This window comes from Sinocyclocheilus anshuiensis, unplaced genomic scaffold, assembly GCF_001515605.1.
Source record: "Sinocyclocheilus anshuiensis isolate Anshui unplaced genomic scaffold, SAMN03320099.WGS_v1.1 scaffold1128, whole genome shotgun sequence".
Classification (NCBI taxonomy): Eukaryota; Metazoa; Chordata; class Actinopteri; order Cypriniformes; family Cyprinidae; genus Sinocyclocheilus; species Sinocyclocheilus anshuiensis.
The window spans coordinates 137,748-153,085 of NW_015551066.1; the positions used below are offsets into that span (position 1 = coordinate 137,748).

The following is a 15,338-nucleotide window of genomic DNA, read 5'->3' on the forward strand; positions in this document are numbered from 1 at the left end:
TAATGATTTTTGGCATAAAAGAAAAATGGATAATTTTGACCCATACAATGTATTGTTGGCTATTGCTACAAATATATATTCTTCAGTATACTCTGCTCTGTGTGATCGCTGCTTTGAATATCAGACTGAAATCTGCTTCCTGATGAAAAGTGTGTGAGTGTGTGTGACAGTGACATTTGACAGTGACCATTTCAAAAACATTCCAAACACTCCTAATATTGTAATTGTAAATGAGGCTCTGAACTCTGTAGTTGTTTTGATCTGTATTTGGATACCTTCTATCTTTCCAAACTGCTGAAATATCAGCCATTGGTTGATGCTATCCATCAACTTGACTGTGTGTGCGTGCGTGTGCGTGCGTGTGCGTGCGTGTGCGTGCGTGTGTGTGCGGTCATTTGAAATTGGTGTCAGCACGTCATAAATAGAACACAGCAGCAGTTTACTGTCGTGGATTTGTCGTGTCGCGCTGCGCCGCATCCAGTGTAGACAGCATCACTGATTATAGTGACTTCTATACACTGATCTATATATAATGATTCTCTATTATAGATCAGTGATTCTATAGTATTTTGTTGCTCCGCGCCGCTCGCATCCGCTGTAGACATGGTGTTAGGAATCGTTATTTGATTTTGTGCCTTATAAGGATTCATGCTTCGGGCACACCCCCTAACTCCTCCCCCCATCCCGCCCCCGCCGATGTCATTGTCCATCGCGATGTTTCACTGTTATTTTGTTATAATGTTTACACCAATTTTGTTGACATCGCCCAACCCTAGTGTGTGTCTCTCTCTCTCGCAGGAACAGCGGGGTGGTGAGTCTGACTCCGCCCCTCACGGCCCTCATCACTCCGGAACCTGTCCGTCATTCCCGTATTCCCGATCTTCCTCTGGACAGTAACCTGCTGTTTGAGTCGCTGCTCTTCCTCTACCTGCTGGTGGCGCTCTTCGTTCAGTACATCAACATTTACAGGACGGTGTGGTGGTCTTCATACAGCCACCCCTCAGCCTCCACCTCACTGGTACAGTCCAATCACACAATACGACAATATTACTATTGATATATTATTATTGATGCACCTCCTTCAGTGGAACACAAAAGGAGACGTAGGATGTTCTCGCTGCTCTTTACTGTAAAGCAGAGAGCGATCAGGAGCCGCTGTCAGAGAAACACCATGAAAGCATGGTAACAGTCATGAATGTGTTTTCTGATGTCATATGATGCTTTGTGTGAGGAACGGACTGAAATGAAGTCTGTCTTACATTTGTGCTTTTGTTTGGTTGATTTTGGCCACAGTTGGTCACGTGACATAGGTGACCCTGGTCCACAAAACCTGACATAAGGGTACGTTTTTGTGAAATTGAGATTTATACATCACCTGAAAGCTGAATAAACCAGTTTTCCATTGATGTATGGTTTGTTAGGATAGGACAATATTTGGCATAATACAACTATTTGAAAATCTGGAATCTGAGATGAAAAAATCATCTTTAAAGTTGTCCAAATGAAGTTCTTAGCAATGCATATTACTAATCAGAAATTAAGTTTTGATATATTTACGGTAGGAAATTTACAAAATATCTTCATGGAACATGATCTTTACTTAATATCCTAATGATTTTTGGCATAGAAGAGAAATGGATAATTTTGACCCATACAATGTACTGTTGGCTATTGCTACAAATATACCCCAGCGACTTAAGACTGCTTTTGTGCTCCAGGGCCACAGTCTTCACAGATGAGATTCAGTGGCATTTGGCATCATTTTACTGTGTTAGACTAAATAGAGTTTCAGTGAATAATGACTAAACAGACACAAATGAATAAACGTTATGATGCTTCACTGGATCTTGATGGGCTGATCACGGCCTGCTTTCACTGTACGATTCAGTGCAGCGCGAACATCATGCTAAACATCTCCTTTAGTGCTCCACTGAAGAAAGAAAGTCATGTGGGTTTAAACGACATGAGCGTGAGTAAATGAAGAGAGAATTTGAAGATGTGCTGCCATTTAAAATGTGACAAAATCAAAACTGTTTTCTATATGAAGCAGTATGTAATCATAAAGTGAAATGTCTTTTTCGTGTGTGAAGAGCTTCCATCTGATGGACTATCACCTGGCGGTCTTCATCACCGTGATGCTGGCTAGGAGACTGGTGTGGACCATCATCTCAGAGGTGCGTCTGATTCTGTTCTTAACGATCAAGTAAAGCTGTTCAAATGATTGGATGTTAACCAGTGTTCCCTTTCTGTTGGCAAACACCCATAGTATGGCTCTGTATATATATTTGTGTGTTTGATCATACAGCAGATAGTGTTAGCTTGAATCTGATTGGTAGAGCAGCGTTCCATGAGTGTTCTTACCAGTGTTGGGGAACGCATTACAAGTAACGTAAGTTATGTAATCAGATTACTTTTTTCATGTAACTAGTGAAGTAGCGCTTTACTTTTTAATTTAGAAGGAAATATCTGAGTTACTTTTTCAAATAAGTAACAGCAGTTACTTTGTTTCCATGTGTTGAGTGACAGCTCTGGTGTTGCCATGGTGACAGAAATCAGGAGTAAGTGCAGAGCGTTGTGTGTGAACATGATCTTACTGTAGTTCTAGACTAAATATCAACATGCGTTTACTCATCTCACTGCACACAAACACATTCAGTGTTCCTCAAAATGAATAAAAAGTAAAATGCAAACTCAGAATATTATACAAACCTGCAATAATTAAATGTTAAATAAGACAAATATAATTTGGATTTATAAATTTGTAAATGTATTTAATCCAATTTTATCCAATGTCTTTGCTACTGACCTTCGATGATCCAATTCAATCATACTAAGCAAAAAATTACACATTTGTCATATTCTTCATGTGATTAGTTTGAGCTGCGTCCTCTATTGTACAGACGTGAATTTACATTTCCTTCAGCCTGAGGCGTATTCACTTCACTTTTGTTGTGAAAGGGTTTTTATATTTGTAAAATAACTTTTTTATATTAAAAACAAGCAAGCCCTGGCCAGATTGGAAAAGTAACTCAAAAGTAATGTAACATATTACTTTCCATAAAAAGTAACTAAGTAACGTAATTAGCTACTTTTTTATGGAGTAACGCAATATTGTAATGCATTACTTTTAAAAGTAACTTTCCCCAACACTGGTTATTACACCATCTAACAGCTTTCACACTGTTTGTAGCTCAGAGGGAACATTAGTTGTGGTGTGTGTGTCTGTGTGTGTGTGTGCGCAGGAGGAAGTTTGAATGAGGGTTTCTGTGGTCTGTTTGTCACATCATACCAGTGACATTTACATGATGATCATCACTCGCTGTGAGCTGAAAGTACCTCAGGACGAGCGTTTCTCTGTTTCCTCCTAATAAATGCCGTGTGTGTGTGTGTGTGTGTGTGTGTGTGTGTGTTTCAGGCCTCTCTGGCGAGTCCGTCGTCTCTGGTGCGGTACGTGGCTCTGATCGCGGCGCGGTTGATCTTGCTGACGCTGTGTGGATGGGTTCTGTGCTGGACCCTCGTCAACCTCTTCAAGAATCACTCCGTGCTCAACCTGCTCTTCCTGGGATATCCGTGAGTCTCCACACAGTCTTACAGGGGAATTCCAGTCAATAAAAGTCCCGGTTATTATCGTGCTCTGGATGCCATCAGGCTGAAGCGGCTCTTTGTGTTCGGCTTACTGTTGAGTTTCCATTAAAGTGACAAAAATCATTATAATAGCTCTGGCCTGCAGTCGTGCTGCTGGGCTCTATATATTTCTGTGATTCTGAGGGTCCATTTCTGCCATTTTGAACAGATTTGCTCAGTTATTTTTACTATATTTCTTATAAAGTTACCAAGTTTGATTCCAATCGTGTTCAGTCCAGTCTTCACAGTCTTGGCATTCGGCATCCTAATGAAGTTAGGCTTAAGCTGTCTATCAGAATGTGAGCAATGCGTTTTCTTTATGAAACTTTACATGCATGATTGTCTCAACTGGTCAGATGTTCTAAACTCCTTCTAAAGCCTGTCAGCCAGTGGTCTGAAAGATTTTGTCAGTGGCAAACTGATCTTTGTGAGTGCAACCGCTATCATTAATGGGATGGGAAAATCATCATCTGACCTCCCAACCTATATGCATTTTGCTTAGCGGTTACACATTATGACCTCAAAGTACGCTGGTACGATTTGTCCCTCTAAACTACGCAAAAACCTGGTGATGCCTCTGTCCACGTGCAGTACTCAATCAACAGCAAAAGATGAAGAGTTCGACCAATTGAAGCGTTTTTTTCGGTTTTGCATTTAAATAATTTCTGTGTGTTTATTTCTCTCCGAACCGGCTGTTTGTGTGTCTGTGAGTCTGCCTGCTGAGATGAGGAAACACCTCACCGCTTAAAACAAGCATTTGAGAAAGCAACACACGGCAAACATCTTCCCCTGTAATGAGAAGCGTTTCTAAACCTGCTGTCCAAAAAAAGAGAACACTATAACATCTTTTTATACCACAACATCAATCGAATGTTAGAAATAACTGCCTTGTGTGATCTGATCTGGATTCTTTTCACAGAATGACATAGAAATACATATTCTCTACTGTAATAAAGACGTATGTCGATTAGCAATGGAATAAATATACTTAATTATTATGAAAATACCAGAGGTAGTTTAAGAACACAGATAAACTATACATTGTCGCAGGCGAGTGTTTATTGTCTTAATGTTTCATGATTCAAAGCATTTCTATCTTTTATTCAGCTACAGCGATCACTGGATGCCTTTGTTCATATTAGGGATTTCCTGGAGCGCCAGTAATTCTATTACTTCAGTGACGCATATGTGGATTTTCAGTGCAAGGGCGCCCTCTGGCTTCCAGTATGAATGAAATGCACAAACCCCTCCCCCCTTCTTTCCAAGGTTGGCAGTTCTGCATCGTGAGTCAGAGACAGTCCTGTCACTGCTGTGTCTCTGTAATGTGTGTTGGGGTTTTAATCTCCAGTCTCTGTGTGTCTGGTTTAGGTTCGGCGTTTACGTGCCGCTCTGCTGCTTCCATCAGGAGGGTCGAGCTCAACCCGCTCCATCCGAATGCGGTTTCTCAGAGCAGGACGGGTCCGACGGGCCTCTACCGCGGCCCAAAGACTTCCTGAAGCTGCTGCGAGAAAACCTGCGCGATCAGTTCTCCAGCCCTAAACACATCCCCACACACACCTGCCCACCGTCGCCCGAGCTCATCCGCAGCGAGGTCGAGGAGCTCAAGACCGACTTCAACCGCCGCATCAAAGAAGTGCTCTTCAACTCGCTCTTCAGCGCTTATTACGTGGCCTTCCTGCCGCTGTGCTTCGTCAAGGTGAGCGTCCTCAGAGTTCAGTCAAGCCCCGAATGGTTTATTACTGTGCCCTGTAAACAGCATCATTGAGTTTTCATGCGCATTAAAATCATTTCTAGAGCTGCAGATTTGCTTTCTGCACATTCACCAGCATCTGCTAATACGTTATCATTAACTCCTGACGAGAACCGTCCACTGAGGCTTAAGGCTGCAACGATAAATCGATGCAGAGATAGTGACACGCACCTGTGTTTTCACACTCTTCATGTTTTCCGTGTTTCCAGAGCACGCAGTACTACGACATGCGCTGGTCCTGCGAGCATCTGATCATGGTGTGGATCAATGCGTTTGTGATGCTGATGAGCCAGCTGCTGCCTCCCAGTTACTGCGACCTGCTGCATCGCTCCGCTGCGCATCTGGGCCGCTGGCAGCGTCTGGAGCTCGGATCCTACAGCAACACGCCGCAGCACATGTGAGTGAACGCTCGGGAATGCTGCTCTGATCGAGTAGGGATGTAACGATATCAAAATCTCACGGTACCATATTATTACCATATTTAAAAAGAAAAAAGACAAATGAAGAAATGGGGAAAAAATGACAATTTTGTACATTTTAAAGTTAAATTATTCTATCTAATGCACTTTGAGAGTTCAAAATCAAGAGCTGCAACCCATGTTCTTAACTAAGAAAAATTAAGTCAGAAAAAAGTCAGTGCATTGACTTGTACCTGACCTTTAAAGGGGACTCAACCCTCTTTTTATTTGTGATATACTGTCTCAGTCTAAATTACATTCACACTGGTGTTTTAGGAAGCCAAATAAATTAGACCATAATAATAATAATAACAACAATGACAGCAGTAGCCATATATTGTAAAACAATTGCAGTGTAAAATAAATGAAAATGAATATTTCATTGGTATATTTTTGCTTTACACTACAGCAGGGAAAGTACAATACTTCTTTCCTAATTTCTACACTTGCCGTTGAGTTTCCAAACGCACTCTAAACACACATCAGATGAAATAAAGGAGTGGACTGCATTCATTCAGTGTGAACGAGTCGTTCTGAGACACGGAAAACACCGGATCACGAGCTGATCGTCTGAACGAAGTGTGCGCTTCGCTTTGAAACAGACTTGATGAAGAGATTAAGCCATATTGTGCTTTCAGTTTTAGTTTATTTGACAGATAATGTGCCAAAGCATAATGGCCCAAAACAATAAAAAAAAAAAAACCTACACTTTTTGCTCGGAAGGCCTATCATTTCATATCGTCATGTGACCATGATAATATGGAGACAGTTTTGCTATATTGATGATATCGTTACATCTCTAGTGATTCAGCTCTCTACTATGTGGTCATTTAGACGTGCTTTCAAAGTCAAGTTTGTTTGCAGGACTCTTTCTAAGCGGATTATGAGCAGTGTTGTGTTTCTGGAGCTGTTCTTCTCTTGTGTTCAGCTGGTCTGACAGCACCATCTGGCCGCAGGGAGTCCTGGTGCGTCACAGCCGCTGTCTCTATAAAGCCCTCGGGCCGTATAATGTGGCCTTGCCCTCCGACGTCTCTCATGCCAGGTTTTATGTGAGTATCTGTCATATTTTTAACTATGATGACATGAATGCAATAGTAGACGAATTCAGAATTAGTGGTCGACCGATATATTGTAAAAGGGCCGATATATCAGCAGATATGTGGCATTTTTCAAATATCGGCATCGGCTGATAAGTTTTTCTTTTTGGCCGATGTGTTCAAGGCGGGACTTTTATTTTGACGGCGCTGAGACCGGCAGCGCTCACAATCTCCCTCTTCATTGTTTGCAATGTCTTAAGGAATTAAAAAGTATACAATAAAGTATTATAATGTTTGCTTTTATATTATTAGTATAAGAAAGGCAAACATTATAATACCTTCTCGTTTACCGTAAGCATTCAGCAAATACGCATTTATATCATTTAAACAAATCTTTTATTGTCTAATAAACATTTAATTTCCCAGACCTAGCAGAGTATGTTTATTTGACATGAATTTTTTAATTCATTTTCAAATTATTTCAAATGTTTAAATGAATTGAAATAAATAAAAATGATACATGCATATATCGGCCATTGGCCACCCTGCTCTCTAAGATATCGGCATCGCATCGGCTGTCAAATAAACAATATCGGTCGACCACTGTCCAGAATGAAAACTCTGCTGTCATTTAGCAGGGTCTCTGCCATTTACTCACCCTCATATTCATGTGCTTTTCGTGTTTGTGGAGCGCAGAAGAATAGTTATTTATAATAAATAAATATAATAATCTGCCACTGATCTTCAGAGCTGATGGTGTTGTCTTCTCCCGAGCAGTTCCTGTTCCACAAGCCGCTGCGGATGCTGAACCTGCTGATCGGGATCGAGTCGAGCGTGGTGCTGTATCAGCTGTACTCTCTGCTGCGCTCCGAGCGCTGGAACCATACGCTCTCTCTGGGCCTCATCCTCTTCTGTAATTATCACGTGCTGTTCAAGCTGCTGCGGGACCGCCTCGTGCTGGGGAAGGCGTACTCGCACCCGCTCGCCGCCGGCATGAGCATCAAGCCTCAGTGAGACGCGGACTTCTGCGGTTTATACCGTCTACTTTCATGCAACGTTTGTATCTATTTAAGAAAATATTTTATTTTGTATACTGTTACACACGATGTTACGTTTACGACGCGCCGTCATATCCTTTTGTAGCCCGCGTCTCGCGTGACGTCCAAATTCAGCCAAAGATTGAAAGAAAACAACTGGAAGAGCTAAAGCTGACCAATCACGACGAAGGACTGGACGGTCCGGTTCACTCAGTGCTGTTTGATCATTTCCACCGTTACTGTGTTTTACGAGTATTATCTGTTCATAGTATCTCACGTGTCCACTTTGTTTCAATCAAACTTTGTAGAAAACAGCACCGACAGCATCTATTTTAAAGCTTGAGCCATCAGCATCCTTCTTTTCTTTTCTGTGCCAAATCCCAGGGGGCCGTGGGCGTGGCTAGTGCGCTCTGGGCGGAGCCTGTGGACTGTCAGGCTTGCAGTATTTTTCAGAACCGCTTGTTTCAGAGTATTGATGACATCCAGAATAAAAGACAAAAACAGCCTGTTCTTCTCAGATCTGTTGGTGGATGATCGTCATCATGAAAAAGGCCAGGAAATGTCTGGGTCGTATTTCACCCCAAGAGGAAAATAAAACCAAGAAAGATTTTCTTCATATTATGACCGTATGTTTGTTTTTCTTATTACAGTCATGAGAATTTTAGGGGTGCTTAATTTCAAAGTGCCTTAAAAATAAGCTCCATTTTCTTACAATGTTTGGGTGAAATATAAGCTGGCCATGTTCTCGACAAGCGTCGTGACTTTATAAAAACAATCATTTGTGGATCACACGCATGAATGTGTCTAATCTGAGCAGTTCTTGCAGTTAATTCTCATTCATGACTGGTGCTTTTATTTTTTGCAAAAGCTTTTAATGTGTTGTGCATAACAAAGGGCATTAAAATTCTCCAAATGATTAGTGCCATTGAATGAATAAACGTCAAAGTGCGGTTCGGGAGCTGATATCCTCTTTGATTTACAGTGTGTTTGTGTGTGGACCTCTGCAGAACAGTCTCTGACCACTAGAGGGAAGCACACACCTGTAAAAGCAGTATCTCGTACAGTAGTTCTCAATTTCCACACAAGCAAGCACCTCACACTTCAGTACATTAGAGAAAACAGAAACTGCACCAGTGCTACGAACAGAACAAGCTGATGTCCGTGCCTTTCTGTCTCCAGTCCTTCACCGGCGACTGTCCTGAGCCGTGAAATCAAAGGCAGCAGACGGAAAATAAAAATCAGGCACTCCTAAAACATCTACTATATTATAACGATATGTGCTATGATAGAATGGCTGTCAGTGGATAACCTTACATAATACTTTTGTATGGAGTCAAATCAATGCCACATAAAATTGCAAAAGAATTGAAGTATTGCAAAATAAAATAAAGTTTTGCAAAGCAAAATTAAAGTATTGAGGAAACAATAAATGTGCTTTTCGCAAACAAAAATAAAGAATTGCAAAAGAAAACGAAGTTTTGCAAACCAAAACAAAGAATACAGTTTTTTGCTTTTGCGCTTCACGTTTCTGCATGTTTCACTTTCTGGCATTGTTTTGACATGGGGGTGGGAAAAAGAAAGCTATCGCGAACTCACACTTGACTGAAAAGCAAAATAAAAGCAGCTTTGCAAATAAATTATTTTTATTTTTTTCATTTAAAAATGAAATGTTTTTCATTTTTCTCAATACTTTCATTTTCGTTTGCAAAACTTTATTTTCTTTTGCAATTCTTTATTTTTGTTTGCCAAAAAAAACATTTATTGTTTCCTCAATACTTTAATTTTGCTTTGCAAAACTTTATTTTCTTTTTCAATAATTCAATTCTTTTGCAAGTATATGTGGCATTGATTTGACTCCATACTTTTGCTCTTTTGCACAAGGCTAAACAAGTGTTAAAAAAACAAAGAATTTTATTAGTTATTGATGCATATTCTGGACTGTGCAACTTTTCTGCATGAAATAATAGAGTATCTTATGTGCTAACGGAGAGAAAGCAAAGCGCTCCACTGCTACTCAGCCTTCTCTGCAGTCCACGTAGTTTCCCTTGATCCAGTAGCAGATCTGGGCGAACTTCAGCGGAGTGATGCGCACCGCCACGTTGAACTCCTGAGGCGTGCCACTGAGGTCCACCCACTGGTGTCCGGAGAAGATCCCGATGACCTTGCGCTCCCAGCGCCGGCGTCTGCGGTTCCACATGCGGGTGTAGACCCCAGAGCCGCTGGCACCCGGCTGAGCATCGCAGCGCTGGTACAGCAGGTCGTAGGTTTCGTCCCCGGCCTCGCAGAAGCGGTACACCAGCTGACCCGGCCGGTCGTTATCAAACCCGGAGAACTGCACACGCTTCCCGGGGAGCTGCTTAGCCGCGGGGCTGATGCCCAGCTTCATGTGCCTCCGCTTGTGGGCCTTCTTGAGCTCCAGCAGGGCGTAGTCGTAATCCATGCCGATGTCGTTGGCCGAGCCCTTGATAATAATAATAAAAATGATAATACATGTGTGACCCTGGAGCATAAAAGCAGTCATAAGTAGCACAGGTATATTTGTAGCAATAGCCAACAATACATTGTATGGGTCCAAATTATCCATTTTTCTTTTATGCCAAAAATCATTAGGATATTAAGTAAAGATCATGTTCCATGAAGATATTTAGTAAATTTCCTACTGTAAATATATAAAAACTTAATTTTTGATTAGTAATATGCATTGCTAAGAACTTCATTTGGACAACTTTAAAGATGATTTTCTCAATATTTAGATTTTTTTGCACCCTCAGATTCCAGATTTTCAAATAGTTGTATCTCAGCCAAATATTGTTAGATGATGCATAAATCTCAATTAAAAAAAAAATGGACCCTTATGACTGGTTTTGTGGACCTTGGTCACATTTTATTTATAGACAGTTTCATTGGGCGCATGCGCCTGGCCCTCAGTTAACTTCCGGTCTGTGTTTGTTTATCGGTCTGGCAAGGGGTGCTGACTACAAACGCAGTTAAAGTTAAGGTGATGAGTAGACTGAAGTTGGGCTCAGGTTGTTGTGCTGTGGGATGCAATGTTTCCCATACATTGATTTATTTGTGTCGGCCTGCCACAATATCAAAACTGACCACTTTAAATAGATTTGACTTCGTTGAATAAACATGAGTACTGCACGTTTCAAAATCAAATGCAGCGCGGGTGTTTTTATATCACTTTATCTCTAAAGGAAACCGACTGTCTCCAGAAAAATGTTGATGTCATTTTCACTTCATCTTGCCTCTAATGTCTGATAAAGCAGTGTTTGTGAGCACAGCGCTGCATTGTGTACAGCCTTCACTGGAGAAACCTCTATATCTGCTGCTCCAAAAGCGCCTCCTGCTGGCAGAGAATGAATTTGCATTTTCAATAAGCCCATCTGATTTATGCAGCAAACATGTTTTGCTTGTTATCAGAAATAATCTACTCTAGAGGGACTTTGCTGTTGTTATTGGTTCTTTGCGGAAGTCTACCGGAAGTTAAGTAACGTTTGTTTATGTTGTTTCTGTTGGAACCATCTATAATGCACTTTTCTAAAACCCAAAGCGCTACAAACATCAGCAAATAAAAACTAGGGCTGTCAGTTTAACGTGTTAAATTAGTTATGAAAAAATAACGTGATTAGAATATTTTAATGCAGTTAACACACTGGCCCCGCCCCCAGACCTGTACATCATCTTACAGTTCATACAGTTGACTATTAACAAATATGATGCAGGGCAACTCCATAATTGCAGTTATGCCCTAAAATTCAAGATATTGGGTCAAAAAAATGCTCCTGTATGAGTTTTTGTCTCATATTTATATCATATGATAAGCGATATCACACCAGCAGTGCGAGCAATATCACACGAGTGCTGATTGTCTCGAATATAACGAGTGCAAATGTGATTTTATACAACAGTTCAGTAAATAGGAAGTTAATATTGTGTTATATTTTAAACACAATATTGTCTGTTTTTGCTCAGTTTTGCCAACAAAAGTATTACCTATAATGCCACAGCAGAATTGTTGTGCGTCTCCGAGCAACACAGCGGTGTTTAGTTTCTGAATGGATCTGCGTTTTGAACGAATCGGGTGAATCAATGATTCAAAGCCCCATTCATAAAGTGAGCCATTTACTTCATTTCTGAATGAATCAGCCGTTTGAACGAATCGAATGAATGAATGATAGATGATATGAGATGTCTCATAGAGACATCTACCGCCACCTGCTGGCAGTTTTTAAGTAATGTAATTTGCGATTAATTAGATTAATTAATCGACAAATCATGTAATTAATTAGATTTAAAACGTTAATTGACTGACAGCCCTAATAAAAACAAATAAAATACAAAAGCACAAAAAAATAATACAATAAAAGAAAGTATAAATCATAAATAATCATTACAGTGTTAGTGATCCAGCCCTTGGGCACGTGTGTGCGCTTGACTCGGATCCACTGGAACTTCATCTTGCTCAGTTCAGTGCCGTTTCCGCCGGACGTCTCTTTCTGCCGCGGCTTCAGGAAGCCCACTCTCAGCCTCTGGGCTCCTTTGACGTAGTTCTTTCCATCGTGAACGCAGTGCGCCGCCGTGAGGACGTGCCGGTCCCCCACCAGCGTCCCCGAGCATCCGGTGGACAGCTTGACGGCGGTAGAGAAGGGGTAGTTCATGAGGAAGTCCTGGCCGATGATACTGAAGCGGCTGTCTGTACCGAAGATCTGGCGTCTGCGTCTGGAGTGGCCGGCGGGGGGCCTGTAGAAGGCCTCGGCGTCAAATCCGTAGATGCCCACCGCCGTCTCGGTCAGCTGGCCGCTGGAGTGCAGCGTTTCGTAGGACAGGAACTGGCGCAGGTCCCAGTAGCTGGGTGCAGGGGCCCGCTTGTGGCACTCGGGGCCACAGGAAGAGCTGAGCTCCAGCTGAGCGGGCCGCAGGAAGTGAGGCGCCGGCCGCTCCTCCGTCTGCTGGGGCCAAACCACAGGCACACGCTGAAGGGGCCACTGGGGCCCCGGGGCCGAGCCCGACGCCGAGCCCAGCAGCAGCAGCAGGGCGAGCAGAGCCATCAGAAATCCTGGACAGAAGCAGAAACGTCTTAGCGTTTGGCAGACTGCTTAAAACTGAGTCAGGAACAGTCTACCACTTCAGATTAGCCCCCTCTATTTCTGCCTTTAAGTCTGTTCTAAAGACATATCTATTCTCTCTAGCTTTCAGTACCCCTTGATCATTGGTTCAGTTGTTGTTTTAAATTTGATAGTCTTGTTTTTTTTTTTAATTATTTTATTCTGTGCAGCACTTTGGTCAACTTCGGTTGTTTTTAAATGTACTTTACAAATAAATATTGTATTGTCAGACGAGACAAATCACCGCAGATATTACACTCAGTTCATCTGCACACCGGACAGGTCGCGTCGCACTGTTCATACAGTCAAGTCACCTTTATTTATACAGAACTTTTAACAATACAGATTGTGTCAAAGCAGCTTTACAGTATTAAATAGGAAAACTGTGTCGATAATGCAGAAGGACAATAGTAAACACTCAATGTTCAGTTAAAGGCAGTTCATCATTGAATTCAGTGATGTCCTCGTCCAGTTCAGTTTAAATAGTCTCTGTGCAATCAAGTCAACGATATCGCTGGAAATGAAGCGTCCCCAACTAAGCAAGCCAGAGGAACCAGAACGCCATCGGTGACAGAATGGAGAAAAAAGCTTGGGAGAAACCAGGCTCAGTTCTCCTCTGGCCAGACGAAACGAACCAGCAGTTTAATTACAGGCTTCAGCAAAATCAGATTGTCAGCTCAGCACATTTAGTAGATGTATTCTATGTGTACATGATATTCTGCACAATTAATACGTTTCAGATCTCTGTTACAGAAGTCAACAGCTGCAGCTGTAAAATAAAATATTCTGTGCCAAAGGTCAGAGTCCAAAACTCTTACATGATCCGGCTAACAGACGATTCATGTAAAGACTTTTTAAACATTATTAATCTGCTTCCACTGCAGTGAGTTACAGAGGTCAGGGATTCGGGATTTTTCCTAATTCACCAGGGACACAATGCATGGAAATATTTCTGAAGGATGACTGTGAGAAAATACCCGCTTCCATGACAGCAGTGAAAACAGTTTACTGACTTCACAAACAGTGCAGCTGTGTTACAGAAGTGAAATTACCATGGTTACAAAACAGAAGTGATTTTATTCTGTAATGCAGAATCAGAACAGTTTAGGATCTCAGATCATATGAATCGCTGTTCATAATGAGTTTGCAGATGTTGAGCTCTACAGGTATTGAGTCTTCAGTCCAGAGAAAGCTGAAGCGAGTCTCACCTGTTCGCGCGCGCAGGTGCGTCCGATATTAACCTCCAGTAAAACTCCGAGCAGATCAGTGTTTCAGGACATGGATCCAGACGAGCAGCGGCTCCAGAACAACACAGCTTTCTCTTCTCGTGTGAGCTCGCTTCATCTCATCGCCAGTGTTGCTCTGATCGGGTCTCCGTGCGTGCGTGGGCGCGTCGCGCGGCGATTCATCTCATCACGTGACCTGAGATAAACGCGTCGTCTGATCGCCGTGTTTGTGTTCTGGTCTATTAGAATAATTCGCCTATAAAGCGTTTGCGATAATAATGTTTCATTTCTTACTTTGACGATGCTTAAGTAAATACTTATAAGTAGATGACGTGCGTTAAATGTCAATCCACATAAACCTTTGAAAAAACGTCTTATTTATATTTACAGAAAAATATGCAGGCTACATTTAGATCTGTATAAAAGCCTCTTCAGACCGCGTGAAAAGCCTCGGTCCGGTAGCTCATGGTTGCAGTTTTATGCCTGTTTTAGTTGGTATGCATGTAGTGAGCATCAGATACTCCTGGAATGAGTAAGAATAGCCCTCTCTGTGGATGTTTAATAAATCTCTGCTTTATTTCCACGGGATGTTCACACAGTTTAGGGGTTAACAGAGCACATTTGCCTAATTCTTTATGTTTATAGTCACACTCTTTATTATGACAAAGTCACATGTAAAAAGTGTGGTTTCACTTTATTTTGATGGTCTCTTTAACACATTCTGTTGACTGTAATAACATGCTCTTAACATGTCTACTAACTAACTCTCATTAGAGTGTGAGTAGGGTTAGGGCTAGAATAAGTTGACAATGACGTACTTGCAAAGTTACATACATAGTCAATAGAATGTCTTTGTAGACCAGCACAATAAAGAGTTAGCAGATATTAAAGGGGTCATATGATGCAATTTCAATTTTTCCTTTCTCTTTGGGGTGTTACAAGCTCTTGGTGCATAAAGAAGATCTGTAAAGTATGTCCCCACTGGATGCAACAAATGCCTCGTTTATAATGGGTTTTCAGGTTTTTGTGTCGTCGCTCCGGCCGGACAGGGCATCATCACAGTATGGTGAGGGGCGTAACATTTCCGTCACACGC

General features: G+C 41.7%; 2 protein-coding genes across 2 annotated transcripts in view; one reads left to right on the forward strand and one right to left on the reverse strand.

The window, feature by feature from the left end:
• Positions 1-9,387, forward strand: part of tmem39a (transmembrane protein 39A) — a 12,226-nt gene extending 2,839 nt beyond the window's left edge. Inside the window, exons 3-9 of the mRNA XM_016451995.1 lie at positions 799-1,018; positions 2,091-2,174; positions 3,416-3,570; positions 4,993-5,320; positions 5,584-5,771; positions 6,761-6,881; positions 7,647-9,387. Coding sequence (XP_016307481.1) covers positions 799-1,018; positions 2,091-2,174; positions 3,416-3,570; positions 4,993-5,320; positions 5,584-5,771; positions 6,761-6,881; positions 7,647-7,883 — 1,333 coding nt within the window. The 3' untranslated portion in view covers positions 7,884-9,387. The remainder of the gene's footprint in view (positions 1-798; positions 1,019-2,090; positions 2,175-3,415; positions 3,571-4,992; positions 5,321-5,583; positions 5,772-6,760; positions 6,882-7,646) is intronic.
• A 412-nt stretch (positions 9,388-9,799) lies between these two features.
• Positions 9,800-14,413, reverse strand: LOC107662119 (serine protease 23). The gene is made up of 3 exons (XM_016452029.1): positions 14,226-14,413; positions 12,307-12,968; positions 9,800-10,367 (listed from the first exon to the last, which is right to left on the reverse strand). The coding sequence occupies exons 2-3, from the start codon at positions 12,958-12,960 to the stop codon at positions 9,921-9,923; spliced, it is 1,101 nt and encodes a 366-aa protein (XP_016307515.1). The 5' UTR covers positions 12,961-12,968; positions 14,226-14,413; the 3' UTR covers positions 9,800-9,920.
• Positions 14,414-15,338: the final 925 nt, after the last annotated feature.

Bases quoted from the DNA above. Each gene is read 5' to 3' on its own strand.
- LOC107662119 (XM_016452029.1), bottom strand. From the start codon at position 12,960: ATGGCTCTGCTCGCCCTGCTGCTGCTGCTGGGCTCGGCGTCGGGCTCG. The intron at 10,368-12,306 runs GTAATGATTATT...ATTATTATCAAG, and splicing joins AGGGCTGGATCACTAACACT to GGCTCGGCCAACGACATCGG.